Below are 16,451 nucleotides of genomic sequence, written 5' to 3' on the forward strand. Positions count from 1 at the left end.
AACATTCACAGCTTCTGATTCCTGCTTCCATTCGGACAGCTTCAGAACTTGAATTTCTTTGATCTTCAGAACATTCACAGCTTCTGATTCCTGCTTCCATAGGACAGCTTCAGAACTTGAATTTCTTCTTACATCACTTCATGCTAGATTGTATCAGAACATTGTTGAATGTACCAGAGCATCATCAGAGCATCTCTACATCCTGAAATGTTACAGAACAAACCTAAACGACAAAAGTCAGCATGAATGAATCAGAACATAAAATATGTTTCAGAACACATAATATGTATCAGAGCCATATAAGCCATATACAATGTATCAGAACAAATAGACATTCAGAATCAGATCATATTCTATCATCAGAATATCTGAACATTCTTCCTTCTTGCTTCTGATTCTGAAGCTTCATAGCACTCAGCTTGCTTCAAGAATCCAAGAGCTTGATTCATCTTGTTGCTTCTTATGTTGATCTTTAAAGAGAATCTTCAATTCCTGCAACAACACAACTTAAAGCGTAGAACTTTGCAAGTTCTGTTAGTAAAGCAACTGATTAAATCAAATCATTTATGACATATTTCTCCCCCTTTTTGTCATATCATCAAAAACATAAAAGATTCAGATAAAAACAAAAAGAAACACATGGAAGAAAAGGATGATTTTCATTGAAGTTCAAACAGACAGGTACAGAAGTACACGAAGAGAAGGAAGACAAGATGCACAAAACAGATGCAGCAAAAGCAAAAACAAAAACAACTAAGACTCAATCTAAGATGACCCTAGCCTTGACAAGATCTTGGCCAGCATCTCTTGAACCCCATTGTTGTGCTCATTCTGCTTCTCTATGAAAGCTCTAAACTCAGCATTGACTGAGCTTTGCTCATCCTGGTTCTTCTGAAGAACTTCCAGAGTCCTTGCAAGACGGGAAGGTTCATCAGAAGAAGCTTCACAGCTTCTATCCAACGGGATGGCATTGTGATCTGTAGCTTCCATTGATAGATCATTTGCAGGGATTTCCTCAACGGGAACTGATTCAGCAACATGATCTTCTACATCTGCTTCTTGCAAAGAAGCATCTTCATATTCTGCAGCTGGAATCTCAGAATCTCCATTCTCAAGTGCCTGAAGAATGGCAGCTAGATTCCTGGGGGCAGAGGGACCTTCAACTTCTAGTGGGTCAACAACTTCTGGAATGACCAAGCTTGGGTCTTCCTTAGAAGGGTTTTCCCTCAAAAAGTCAAAGAGGGTCTTGAAATCCCCGAGCAGAACAGGATATTGAGGTCTCCAGATCACAATTTCCCTGCAAGGATTAGCTTCCAATGCAGCAGCCAGTCTTGCTTCTTCCAATTCATCCACAAACTGCTTCTCCTCAGCAGCAACACAATTTCTGAGAGGATGGTAGTATATACCATTATCACCCTCCAGAAGGTAACCAGGGGCAGCAGCCACTAGTCTTTTCTGTACTCCCATTACTTCTACTTGAAAGTCCTTGCGAAAGCTTTTCCAGAGATTTCTTGTAGAAACATCATCCAGACCATTTAGAAAGGCATCCTTCAGAAGGTCTAGATTGCTAATCACCTCATGTCTGAAAAGTTCCAGGTAGGTAGGGGCAGCAGCCACTAGTCTTTTCTGTACTCCCATTACTTCTACTTGAAACTCCTTGCGAAAGCTTTTCCAGAGATTTCTTGTAGAAACATCATCCAGACCATTTAGAAAGGCATCCTTCAGAAGGTCTAGATTGCTAATCACCTCATGTCTGAAAAGTTCCAGGTAGGTATAGGGTTCAGGTTCAGGCGGATTGAAGGTGAATTTGTAGTCAGGGTAGAGAAGACAGTAGGGTTTGGATTTTCTGGTAGGTAAGGGATGGGATATAGAAGGTGGAGGTGCGGTGGATGAGGAAGAAGGGGTATCTGAGAGAATGATTGATGAGGATGGAATATCAGAAGGGATAGATTGAGAAGAGGATGGAGTATTTGTAAAGGGAATTAGTGAGAAGGATTTATCAGAAGGAGTTGGGGGAAGAATACTTAGAGGTGTGGGGTTTAGAATGGGAGAGGAAAAAGATGATGGAGAAGGATTTGGTAAAGTGAAGTTTACTTTTGGTTCAGATGGAGGTGATTGCAGAGATGGTTTAGGAACAAAAGGAGGTGGAGTAAAAACCTGCCTGGAGATTTGTACAGAAGAAGAAGATCTGGTTCTGCGAAAGGAATCTCTGATCCTTTTCTCCCTTCGTTCTTCAGAGTCCACCTTGTCAGGATCATAGGTGACTCTCAACTTCTTGGCTTTCTTAACCTCATCTTCTCGGGCTTTTCTTTTTAGCCTAGCCTTTAGTTCCTTCTGATCCTTCTTCAGAAGATCAGCCTTGGACGGAAGTACTCTGCCACGGATCCAAACAGGATCAATATCTGATTGCTTCCTAACACAATCTTCCAGGTAAAGCTTGACAACCTGATGCAGTTCTTTTTGAAATAAAGAGGCAAAACCTTCAACAACAACTCTTCTTGACAGGATGTCAGGAAAGCTTGTGCACACAGAAGGTACATTTTGAATGAGTTCCAGTCTGAACAAATCCACACCATTGAAGATGGGACCATGAACTACTCCAAGAAAATGGGACGCATTGAGTTTTCTGATGGAGTCCAGCACTTTGCTTTCAATCAGAATGTCTGAAATCATTCTTCCAAACGGAATAGTCGTTCTTGGAATATGAGGGTACTTCGCCCTTTCATCTTCTCTTGACTCAAAGATAGAAGTCTTCAGATTCTCAAACAGAATATGAGAGATGTTGATCTCAGTCTTTTTGCCAATGCAGAAAAGAGTATACTTGTGATCCGGACTGATGTAGGAGGAGGAGAGCATCCTCTTTCTATGGTGAAGGGAACCCAGAATAATCTCAGCCCATACTTTATAAAACGGCCTTAAGGTGCCCGTGTTATTAGAGTCAATTCCAAAAGTCAGAGAGATTTGTTGTTCAACTTTAGACCAGTCAACTGTTGCATGTCGAAAACCAGACCAACCTTCTTCATCATTCAGATTGTACAGCTTCCTGATGAGCTTTTCAGTGATAACCACTTCATGCCCTAGCACGAATGAAATGATGGCAGTTGGGGTAATCGTTGCATGTACCCAGAAATCCTTCACAAGTTCAGGATAAATTGGACCAACCAATTTATCAAGATATTTAGACCATCCTTGCTCAAAGATTCTTGCATCACACTTAAAGCCATTTGCTTTTAGGTTGTTGATGTCCACAGCAGATTCACATAGAACTTCCAGTTCTTCCGTGGGTATTAAGCATGTTTTCAATGGAGCATACTCATATTTGCGTAGAAGGATCTGTGTAGAAGTGAGTCTTTCTTTTGAATTTGATGAACAAGAAGATGAGTTCATGATGATTATGCTTTGAGATCAAATCAAAAACTAGGGTTTGTAAAAACAGATGCAACGAAAGGGATGCACAAAAGAGAGAGAGAGAGAGAGAGAGAGAGAGAGAGAGAGAGAGAGAGAGAGAGAGAGAGAGAGAGAGAGAGAGAGAAAGAAGGAATGAAGATGAAGCGGGTTATTTAAATGATTTGAAAATAACGAAATCATTATGCATTTAATGAGAAATGACATTAGGAGAGAGAACACGGTAAATGAAATGATTTAACACAGTTACCTAGGTCGGCGTCTTTTCAACTGCACGCTTTGTACTAACCGTACATACACGTGTTCACCATCAGATAAAAGATGACAACTGTAAAGTTTTGAATAGACTTTACGCCTTCTGATTCTGATCACTGCTTCTGATTGTCATTCTTAAGAAATGATCTTGTTCTGATAGGATCATCTTTCTTTCCAAGGATCACATCTTCTGAATGAGCTGAGGCAAGTCTAGGTGATCTTCTGACTGTTGGCTCTTCAGAAATCCTGAGATTCTCTAAAGATGCAGCAACTTGATCTTCTGATCCATTGCTTCTGAGACTGCTAGCTTCTGCAGCTTTGCTTCTTGGTTCTACTGCTTCTGATATATCAATATCAAAATCTGCAAAATTCTCAAACTGCTTTGGTTTTTCAAGACCAAGCTTATCATCAAACCTGATATTGATTGATTCTTCTACAATCAATGTTTCAGTATTGTATACTCTGTAGCCTTTAGAGCGTTCAGAATATCCAAGAAGGAAACACTTTTGTGCTTTAGAATCAAACTTACCAAGATGATCTTTAGTATTCAGAATAAAACATACACATCCAAAAGGATGGAAATATGAAATGTTGGGCTTTCTGTTCTTCCACAATTCATAAGGAGTCTTATTTAGAATAGGTCTGATAGAGATTCTATTCTGAATATAACACGCAGTGTTTATTGCTTCTGCCCAGAAATGCTTAGCCATATTGGTTTTATTGATCATGGTTCTGGCCATTTCTAGTAGAGTCATATTCTTTCGTTCTACAACTCCATTTTGTTGTGGAGTTCTAGGACAAGAGAAATCATGGGCAATACCATTTTCTTTGAAGAACTCCTCAAAGAATTTGTTCTCAAATTCACCACCTTGATCACTTCTGACCTTTATGATTTTGCACTCTTTCTCAGATTGGATCTGAGTGCAGAATTCAAAGAACACTGAATGAGACTCATCCTTGTGTTTCAAGAACTTTACCCATGTCCAGCGGCTATAATCATCAACGATGACTAATCCATATTTCTTCCCTCTGACAGATGCTGTTTTGACTGGGCCAAACAGATCAATGTGCAAGAGTTCTAACGGCCTTGAGGTAGAAACAACATTCTTAGACTTGAATGCAGGTTTGGAGAACTTGCCCTTCTGACATGCTTCACAAAGAGCATCTGATTTGAATTTCAGATTTGGGAGTCCTCTGACCAGATTTAGTTTGTTAATCTGAGAAATCTTTCTCAAACTAGCATGACCTAATCTTCTGTGCCAGACCCATTGCTCTTCAGAAACAGACATAAGACAAGTCACCTTCTGCTTCTCAAGATCAGAAAGATCAATCTTATAAATGTTGTTCTTCCTCTTGCCTGTAAATAGGATTGAGCCATCCTTCTGACTTACAGCCTTGCAAGACTTTTGATTGAAGATTATATCATAACCATTGTCACTTAATTGACTTATGGACAATAAGTTATGCGTTAATCCTTCAACAAGAAGTACATTAGTTATGGAAGGAGAGTTACCAAGACTTATGGTTCCAGAGCCAATGATTTTGCCCTTCTGATCTCCTCCAAACTTGACTTCTCCACCTGGTTTAAGCACCAGGTCTTGGAATGTAGACCTTCTTCCCGTCATGTGTCGCGAGCACCCAGAGTCCAGGTACCATGACATTTTGCTTTTTGTCCTCTTTGCCGCCAAGGATATCTGCAACAGAAATTATCTTCTCCTTAGGTACCCACAATTTCTTGGGTCCTTTCTTGTTAGTTCTCCTCAAGTTCTGATTGAACTTGGGTTTAGCAAAATATTTAACAGGAGGAACAACATGATATTCTTTAGGTTTGTCAGCATGATATTTCTTAGGATGTGTCACAAGCTTCTTGATGTGAACAGTGTTAAACTTTTGTGCATGTGAAGTGAGCCTAATATCATGTGCATGGCCATATTTGAATTGATCATACAATGGCTTGTATGTGATCTTCAGATCATCAATAGGTTCAAATTTATGTGAGGTATCACCCTCATAGCCAAAACCAAACCTTCTGTTTCCAGAAACACCATATATCATAGAAGCAAGATGACTTCTGCCAATACTTCTAGATAAGAACTTTCTGAAGCTCAAGTCATATTCTTTCAGAATATGATTCATGCTAGGAATGGATTTTTCTGTTTCAGAAGGAGATCCACTATCTTTGGATAGATTTAAAACTTTTTCCTTCAGTTCAAAATTTTCCACTTCCAGCTTCTTAGTTTCAAATTCAAACTGCTTCTTCAGCTTTTTGTATTTGATACTAAGATGAGCCTTGAGTTCCAGAAGTTCTGTTAAACTGGAAACTAACTCTTCTCTAGATAGTTCAGAAAATACCTCTTCAGAATCTGATTCTGATGTAGATTCTGATCCATCATCTTCTGTAGCCATCAACGCGAAGTTGGCCTGCTCTCCTTCAGAGTCTGATTCTGATTCTGATTCAGAATCATCCCATGTTGCCATAAGACCTTTCTTCTTATGAAACTTCTTCTTGGGATTCTCCTTCTGAAGTTTTGGACACTCGTTCTTGTAATGTCCAGGCTCATTGCACTCATAGCAGACAGCCTTCTTCTTGTCAGATCCTCTGTCACCAGAAGATTCTCCTCGTTCAAATCTCTTTGAGCTTCTGAAGCCTCTGAACTTCCTTTGCTTGCTCTTCCAGAGTTAGTTTACCCTTCTGGAGATCATGGACAGTTCATCTTCTTCTTCAGATTCTGATTCTTCAGGATCTTCTTCTCTAGCCTGAAAAGCGTTAGTGCATTTTTTAACATTAGATTTTAATGCAATAGACTTACCTTTCTTCTGAGGCTCGTTTGCGTCCAGCTCTATTTCATGGCTTCTCAAGGCACTGATAAGCTCTTCCAAAGAAACTTCATTCAGATTCTTGGCAATCTTGAATGCAGTCACCATTGGACCCCATCTTCTGGGTAAGCTTCTGATAATCTTCTTTACATGATCAGCCTTGGTGTAGCCTTTATCCAGAACTCTCAATCCAGCAGTTAGAGTTTGAAATCTTGAGAACATCTTCTCAATATCTTCATCATCCTCCATCTTGAAGGCTTCATATTTCTGGATTAGAGCAAGAGCTTTAGTCTCCTTGACTTGAGCATTTCCCTCATGGGTCATTTTCAATGACTCATATATATCATGGGGTGTTTCCCTGTTAGATATCTTCTCATACTCAGCATGAGAGATAGCATTCAGCAAAACAGTCCTACATTTATGATGATTCTTGAAAAGCTTCTTTTGATCATCATCCATTTCTTGCCTTGTAAGCCTTACGCCACTGGCTTTCACTGGATGTTTGTAACCATCCATCAGAAGATCCCATAGTTCACCATCTAGACCAAGAAAGTAACTTTCCAGTTTATCTTTCCAGTATTCAAAGTTTTCACCATCAAATACTGGTGGTCTAGTATAACCATTGTTACCGTTGTATTGCTCAGCAGAGCCAGATGTAGATGCAGTTGGATTTGTTTGAACTTCACCAGCCATCTTTTACTGAAGCGTTTTTCTCTTCCTGAATCTTTTCTAAACACGGTTAAGTGCTTGCACCTTAGAACCGGCGCTCTGATGCCAATTGAAGGATAGAAAAACACTTAGAAAGGGGGGTTTGAATAAGTGTAGTCTTAAAAAACTTGAACGATAAAAACAAATTGCACAGTTATTTTTATCCTGGTTCGTTGTTAACTAAACTACTCCAGTCCACCCCCACGGAGTGATTTACCTCACCTGAGGATTTAATCCACTAATCGCAACAGATTACAATGGTTTTCCACTTAGCCCACGACTAAGTCTTCTAGAGTATCCTAATCACAACCTGATCACTCTAGGAACAAATGCTTAGACACAAGCTAAGACTTTCTTAGAGTATCCTGACCACCACGTGATCACTCTAATTACAACTGCTTAGACACAAGCTAAGACTTTCTTAGAGTATCCTAACCACCACGTGATCACTCTAGTTACTTACAAATTAATGTAATCAATTCTAAGAGTATTACAAATGCTTCTGAAAAGCTATAATCACAACAGTGATATTTCTCTTAACGTTTAAGCTTAATCTCACTAATATATTACAACAGCAATGTAGTGAGCTTTGATGAAGATGAAGTTTCTGAGCTTTGATTTGAACAGCGTTTCAGCAAGTTAATATTCACAGAAATCGTCAAGAAATTGGTTAACTTTGCTTCTCATCAGAACTTCATATTTATAGGCACTTTGAGAAGATGACCGTTGGGAGCATTTAATGCTTCGCGTATTCCGTACAGCATTGCATTTAATGTTTCACTGTTTTGTCAACTACCTCGAGCCTTGTTCACGCTGTGTCTACTGACGTTGCCTTTAATAGCTTCCAACGTTCCTTTTGTCAGTCAGCGTAGCCTGCCACCTGTACTTTCTTCTGATCTGATGTTTGTGAATAAAACGTTTGAATATCATCAGAGTCAAACAGCTTGGTGCATTGCATCTTCTTGTCTTCTGACCTTGAAGTGCTTCTGAGCATGATACCATGAGAACTTCAGTGCTTCTGCATCTGATCTCAAGTTCTTCTGATGCTTCCATAGACCCATGTTCTGATTCTGCCTTGACCATCTTCTGATGTCTTGCCAGACCATGTTCTGATGTTGCATGCTGAACCTTCTGAGACAAAGCTTCTGAGCGCTGATTTGTGCATACTCTTTATATATTTCCTGAAAGGGAAATTGCAATGTATTAGAGTACCACATTATCTCACACAAAATTCATATCCTTGTTATCATCAAAACTAAGAATATTGATCAGAACAAATCTTGTTCTAACAAGAGTGAGTGTATCGATATTCCTACATTGTATGGGGTTGATTACGCTTGGAACCCCTTTGTTTTATTTTATGTTACACAAGTGCTTGAACTCTGTAGAAACTTAATAGATGACTCTGATACTGAGAGGACTTATGGTTTTAATAAGACTTTACTGAGATAGTATTATCATACCCCGTGTTGTTGTTTATATTTTTAGTTGATCAAGTTTCAGAAAAAGGAAATACAATATGACTTGATGGATGCAAGGAGACTTTCTTGTTTATTCCGTTTTTCCGTCGAGTGTTCTTAGGATTCTTATGTTTAGACATGTTGTATATGTATTTATGTTTGGTGTAACCTATGTAATTATATATATTTATGCCAGTTAGATTCTATTTGATATACTATTTGACGTATCAGTACCACCTATTATAATATCTCGTTATGATATTTTAGATTCTATATGATTGGGGTATTATAGTGACTATGTTGCTTTATTGTGTTTTATGAAAAGAAAAGGTCATGAAAGTACTAATGTCTATTCTCCTTGTCGTTTCTATTAAGAATCCCATGAATATAAAATGAGAAATAGGTCTGTGTCATCTTTCTTATGTGATATTGTTTCTAATTGAAAACCTAGCGACAATACGTGTTACATTAACTTTAGATGATCTAAAATGATTTGAGTACCTAAAATTAAGACTTTTTATAATACAGATATGTTTTACAATATTGAATGCTTAGTATCTCGATAGTAACTATTCAAAGCATACAAATGGAGATAAAAATCATTTCGCTTCTTTTTCTCCTAAGAAGGGAGGTTTCTTTCTTAAGGGGGTCTAAAAAAAAAGAATTCTTGATTTTTGTACTATTGGTATGTTTTATAATCTAATGATCGAGGATGTTCTTTTAATTGATAGTTTAAAACATAATTTGTTAAGCATTAACCAATTATGTGACAAAGATAATAATATAATTTTTTATTTGTCTATATATAGGGTTGTAAAATTTAAAACTAATCAATCTTTTTTTAATAGTTTAAAAAGTGAGAAAACCTATCCCGTTAATTTTAATAAAATCCCTTCAAATGAGGTATTTTTTTAAGTAGTGAGGACGAATCGTGCCTATGACCACGGACGAACCATCCAAAATTTTGGGATGTGAGGGCAATATATTTATATAATATTGAATATTGATTTTTGTTATATGTATTTCTGGAGAAAATTTTCTCTTTTGCCAGGTATCAAATAACTCATTCTTTTCATGACGCAAGTTTGACAAACCAATTATTAAGTTCTTGTGGACTAATTTATTCAAATGGCTAATGTGAATATGGACTATTCTTCTATGTTATAGGCTATGTACTAAGTTAGAAAATATCTGTAACAAATCTATGCACTATTGTCGTCTCTCAATTAAAAAAGTTAAGCAAATATAAAGTGCGAAAATAGTAAAAATATTGTATATTTGAATCCATATTGCAGTTTAATGCAATTTAATTTAAGCTATGGTTTTATGAAAAGTCAAGAGTGGTCGAGGTTGGAAATAACTGCATGCAGTGTTTCACTTGTTGAAGGAGAGGATGAATTCACTGTCTTGCTAGGTTCTCCAGCTTCAAATGGAGGACGTAACCTGAAAATTTGGATATGAAATTACTCAACGGATTGTAAAACTCTAACAATTATGCTATAATGAATCAAAGTACTCACCGTTGGCGAAAATCTGAGGATTGCATACGAAAACGGAGCAAGGAAGAGCTCCAACAGCAGCCGGTGAAATTAGTAGCATTCTCGGGTATGTTGATGCTTGACTGCATGTAATCGTGACATAAGGAAAACAAACACGGTTAATTGAGTTATTTGTTTTGAAGGAGTGCTAGCAACGCGCTCGTTGATTTATGCACTTACAGTTTGTCCTTGGGAACTTTGATCAGCAGATGGCTCTGAAGACCTTTTCTTATTGTTTCTCCTTTCATGCACAAGAAGAATTGCACATTTGCAGGTGAAGTATAGAAGCAACAATCCAAGAGACGAAATAATAACGAATTCAATCACAATAATTGATCCTAATGCTGTTACACAAATAGAATGAGCTTGTAAGTCACTGAACGAAACACCTCTATTCTTTCGATTTTCTATTAAACTCGGATTGAGAAACCTGCTACTTACTGTGAGCAAGAAATGAATCCATTGGTTGCTTTCTCATCAAGTTAACCATAGCCTCAGTGTATAATGGCACTGTCATTCCTTCTTCACAATCTGGATAACATCCATAGCTTCCCATGTCATTCAATGTCAATGTTAATGTTGCTCCACGTTCATCTCCCTGGACAAAAAAGAGAGTAAAAACCTATGAAACATGAGTACAGACACAGACACGCCTTTTTTTAGAGGTGTGGTGCTACAGAGGAAAAATAATGAAAACTAGTGATAACATCACTCACATGATAATAGAGTTGCTGCATAACAGTATTGCAGTCATTTACTGTGCCTTGAAATCTGATTCCACCAGCTTTGACCATAAAGTGCTTTGAGATAGTTACATATGTTTGAAGAGACTGCCACTGATAATTACTCCTGTGCTTCACTTCAGTTGTGTTGATCAAATGAAATGGAAGATTTGTCGCTAATAATCCATCGCTTACTTCCATAGAAAACATCATCAGAAAATGAGCCTCGCCAACGGGGAACGTGAGAAGATCGGGATCTCCAATGTAAAACTCAAACTTGTCTTTATTTTTGTCAAAGATAAGTCTCTCATTTTCGTCACTCATCAATATGATGAAGTAAGGGACTCTTATATATGGAGGATCATTGATAGGATCTACAAAAATCGGAACACTCAATGAATTTACCCCATTCTTATTCTTCGCGGAGACTTGAATGGTATCTGAACCATAAAAATTCTCATTTCTGCAAAACAAAAAAGAAGAATTAACAACACTGACGTCCGAGCATGCTGGCGTGAATCATCAGTTTCATGTGGATTGTATATTACCCGAGGTACTGAATCGACTGAAGCGCGATATTAATAACTTCCACCGAGCCTTCTAGTGTTAAACTGTTTTCTGTTTCGTTTCCTGCATTAATTGTAAGTTCACTCCACATTGGTTCTCCAAATTGCATCAGCACCGGAGACAGAAATATACTTCCAGATTGTGCTCTCAGATTGACAGTTATATTTTCCAATAGATTTGAATATGTTATCTCAAAACCAGAAAAACCGCTGCAAGAGATCATAATAATAAGACAATATACAGAAAAAGACTAATCATCAACTAAAAAGTATTGCATAATTTCTTCACAAATATTTATATATGATGCAGATACAGACCCGAATCTCGGACTTATCAGATCTTCTGTTGCTTGCAGTTGACTTGGAACCGAAGCAAACTGCGGTGGAATATTGAGAACAGAAATGTACACAGAAGCCGTAGCAAGATTTCCATTTATATCAGATATTGTATACCAAAAAGAATCATTTCCATAGTAATCTTGATAGGGTGTGTAGCGAAAGATCCTTCCGTTCTGTATAAGTGACCCATGATCTGACTGAAAAAGTACAACAAAAAGGGTTATTTATCGTAATTCAAAAGAATACGAAGAAATAAAGATGAAGAATCAACATAGAGTAAGAGGAAAAAGAAGATTAAGAAAATGTTTCGGAACGAATTGGCAGCATATCTTACTTTTGAGAATTCAACTATACTTGCATTATCACCAGCAAAATAATCATTTTCCAAGGCATTAAAGGCAATGGATTCTCCCTCCCAAATAGATAATGTATCATCATTGGCCTTAGGAAAATATTCATCTGTATATAAAGAAGCATATTTTGCCAACATTAGATTAATAAATAGCACATTGTTGTCCACAAATCCTAGCTCAACTGACATAAGCCGATATTACTAGGCTGAACGCTATAACCAACGTTCGAACTCTGGTACTAACGTTGTGTGTGTGTGAGTTTCTTATAATTACTAACTACCACATTGTCTACCGACGAAAAAAAATATCACATTGTTTGGACTTACTACTATACACATTGATACTGAGGGGACATGGCAAGAAATGCATGCCATCAAAAGAAGCACAAATCTCATAAGTGCCAACATCTTTAACCATATAACTGCAAGTGTATGATCCATCCGCATTATAAATGGTGTCCCAAGTTGAAAATCCCAAACGATTAGTTGAAGTAATCTCTAATTTCAACCTTGATTCTTGCGAGAGGACCGGGTTCAAATATGAATCCAAAACCTGTACAACTATTTCATTCTTTGATAGTTTTGGTACCTTTGAAGAAAACCTCACCACACTTGACAAGGAGATATTTACTTCACCTGCAGCAAGCTAATGGCGCATGAGAAATGATCGGAACTATTAATAAATATATGAAAAAATTTACCTAACAAAAACCATTTTTGGTACCTGGTTTTACCTCTTTTCTGAATGAATGGCCCTCATTCAATATTATGTTTCCACAATATACACTAAGGTTATAAAACCCACTTTTCTCTGGTGTGTATTCCACTTGAAATACGCTGCTAATTATGTTTGTGTTCCTCACATTGTTGCCTATATCAATTGAAAGTGAAGGTGATACGGCGGTTTCCATACCGTTGTATCTCATTTTTGAGTCCATTCCACTCCCTAATATCAAGATCAATCATCAATGAATTATAACAAGCAAAATACAATGACCAAATGTACTAAAAAAGTATCATTTGAAATACCATTATTGTTTATAATGGGATATATAGTTGGTGAAACACTATACGAATCGTTATTTTTTAAGATTTGTACTTGAAGTATGCCTTCTTCAACAGGAGAAGGATATTGATACATGTCATTCAAATAAACCGAGAATTCTGCTTTTATCCCTGCAACTGAATCATTTAAACCAGATCCATTGATAACACTTTTTACGCCATCACAATAACCTGATCGAAAAAAACAAACAATGAGATAAACTTAAACTAAAAATCCGCAAGGAGGGAGATAAAAGAATTAGCATGAAACTTTACCGACAAAAACAGTATATACATATGGCATATTGGAAATGCTTTTGTTATGTTTGGCATCATATATTGTTAGCAGGAAGTTCCCTGGTTCCCAATTACCAAACGAAAACAACTGAATTCCCGCTTCCCCTTCCTCGAAATGAAGATCTGCTATCGGTATCGACAAATTTGTGTCTCTTTCAACGACTTCAACGTCAAATGGATACAGTCCCCAAACCAGATTTCCGTATTGATCCAACTGATGTATAAAGATCTCCATCTTGGAAGACAATTGCCATGCATGATGTTCGATTTTCCATTTAGCAACACATTTAGAGACATCTATAACTCCTGGATTCACTTTTAACGGTAAGGGAGAACCGTTCAAAGTTTGATTTCCTCCTTCGATCCGCAAAGAGAAGTTTCCAGATTTGGTGACTACAAACTCAATGACTATATAATCAAACTCATTCCATGCCATGTTGGAGATTTCAGGTTCATTTGCAATAGAACCATTGTTACTTAACACATGCAACTTAAAATCAGGCATATAGGAAACTTGTGTTGTCTTAGATATTCCATTCCCAAATGCATCTTTAAGTAGCACCATAATTGTTGCTTTTGAACCAGCTTCGAACTCGTATTTCATCCCCTTCCATGATGCTATACACACAGATGGATACATGTTCCCTTCAACCAAACAATAGCATTATCAAACATCAATCAATAAATACACACATACGAAAACCGAATAAACCTATATTATGTATAGTGTCATGATATGCGCTAACTAATTCAGACAGACAGACACGAAAGTACTTGTCCTGGCGGTTAAGTTAGGGTTTTGATGAAACCTGGTTCAACTTGGAAATGCAACGACGAGTCAGAAACTTTGTAACGATCTTCATCAATGAGGACATTGAACAATCCAACCCTAATGGGAGTGAAGGAAATCTTCCAATTATCAAAGTCTCCTTGGAAATCCGACAACACGGTGGATACATAGGAACTATTTCCCTCCTTTCCATTGACAGTAAGTATGGGATGGAAAATATTCCTATCAATTTTATCACCATTCTCAAGTACTTTAACCTTAATGGTTGCAGTTTCACCAGTCCTAAATGTACCTATATCATCCCACCAACTGAAAGCAATCATAGGCAATTGTGATCTATCTGAACATCCAAAAATCAAACAAAATATGATTAAGATTCTGCATAACTTGATATAATATTTTCAACAAGAAGAAAGAACTGTGCTGCATATTGGTTACCCGTGGAATAAGATATTGGGAAGAAAGAGAGAGCATAGAGTGAAATGAGAATTAGTGGAAACTTCATTTTCCTGCATGAATGTGAAATTGATCAAAATAGCATAACAGTGCAATGAAATGTGATTTCTGTTCATGAAGGAGGGAGCGGTTAGAGGCAGTTATAAAATAACCAAAAGGATGCCGTTTTGAAAAAATATATATTTTTAAGAATTGCAGATCAGTCCCTTTTATGTTTGGATTTATGACTCGCACCCAATTTCTTTGCTATATATTTGGTGAAGGAGGGAAGTGATTATTTTCAAACGAGCCTTAGATTTCCTGATCAGTCCACCAGCACAATCAATGGTGAACTCCGTTTCTGACTCACCTCCATCACCTCTATCACTCCGACCACCACTTCCTCTTGTTTTCTTCCAGAATACCGTCCTCATCAAGAGTAATGACATGACTTATAAAATGCGATATGAGGCTTTTGATATCGTCAACAATGTTAGTCTATCTTTCTTTTTCTTTTTTTTCGATTTTCTTTCTGGGTTTTGGTTTCCATGATGTCTAGTTTCATAAAGTCTTGAACTTTTCTTCAATCATGTATTAATCTGCAGGCGTTTAAGAAACACTTATTGAAGGACACAGAACCTGCTATGGAGATAAAGAAAGAGTTTGATAAAAGACATGGCCCCCATTGGCATTGCATCGTTGGTGCCAAATATGGTAACTCTTTTCTCTTTATATTCTTGATGATGAGATTCATATTTCCTGATGCCATTGAGTTGTTTGTGATATTCTTCTTACTGTTGTGATGTTTAGAGATAACACATTCATGGAGTTTTCTTTCTTTTTTCAGGCCCATCTCTATAACTTACAGGCTAAAACGCCACCTTTATTTCTATATGAGTCTGAGACCGGTCTTACTTTTTAAACATGGATTGCCAGCAATATGAAGTTTGATGGTGGCAAAGTTGACAAAAGAATGAGACTTGTCTTGTGATCATGCTGTTGTCTGTGTTAAGACTATCATCAACATGTATAATTGATGTCAAATTTGAAAATGAATGCATTTGTCTGTGTTATTTGACTAAATAGTCATTGTACACACAAAAGTATACTTAGTGAGATACATATTATATTGTGAAATACATATGTTGGCCTTTGTACTAATCTGAGAATATAGAATATTATGATGCCATACTGCTAGAGTGAGACTAAACATGCTTGTTTTCCAAAAACTATACATATTGGATGTCACATTTTCAAGTTACAGTCTTCTGGTGTGGCCTATGAATTTTGGATGTCACATTATGTATGTGTTATTATGCTATTAGTACTTTGAAGATTTTTATGATTTTTATTCTGATTAGGATATCAATAATTGGACAGTCTGCATTATTCTGGTTAGGATCCGTACTAGGATAACCTACATTATTCTGCTTTGGATAATTAATTAGACAACCATCATAACGATCCAATTGAGCTTAGGCTTAGATAGAGAGTTACACTTGAAAGATGTATATATTAACTAAAAATATAGTTTTAGCGATTTGTTAAATACAGTATATAAGAACATACAGCGTGCTCGTTATGAACAATTGATTATTAATGTGGCATCAGCCTTGGATGGATATCAATTTTCCCTTCCTTTTTCGACTTCTGAGGTAGAATCTACCGCAGTGGGATTTTGCATTTACATGAAGGTGATCTAACAAGAAATCTGGTCGTCTTG

The 16,451-nt window shown here is 37.1% G+C and overlaps 1 protein-coding gene across 1 annotated transcript; it reads right to left on the reverse strand.

Moving 5' to 3' along the window:
* Positions 1-9,979: 9,979 nt before the first annotated feature.
* On the reverse strand, positions 9,980-15,177 carry LOC131597866 (protein GAMETE EXPRESSED 2). The gene is made up of 14 exons (XM_058870527.1): positions 15,099-15,177; positions 14,313-14,633; positions 13,483-14,148; positions 13,192-13,398; positions 12,887-13,108; positions 12,490-12,798; positions 12,145-12,269; positions 11,790-12,007; positions 11,454-11,681; positions 10,900-11,368; positions 10,625-10,781; positions 10,364-10,527; positions 10,166-10,266; positions 9,980-10,088 (listed from the first exon to the last, which is right to left on the reverse strand). The coding sequence occupies exons 1-14, from the start codon at positions 15,175-15,177 to the stop codon at positions 9,980-9,982; spliced, it is 3,375 nt and encodes a 1,124-aa protein (XP_058726510.1).
* Positions 15,178-16,451: the final 1,274 nt, after the last annotated feature.

This window comes from Vicia villosa, linkage group LG4 (genome assembly GCF_029867415.1).
Source record: "Vicia villosa cultivar HV-30 ecotype Madison, WI linkage group LG4, Vvil1.0, whole genome shotgun sequence".
NCBI classification, from domain to species: Eukaryota; Viridiplantae; Streptophyta; class Magnoliopsida; order Fabales; family Fabaceae; genus Vicia; species Vicia villosa.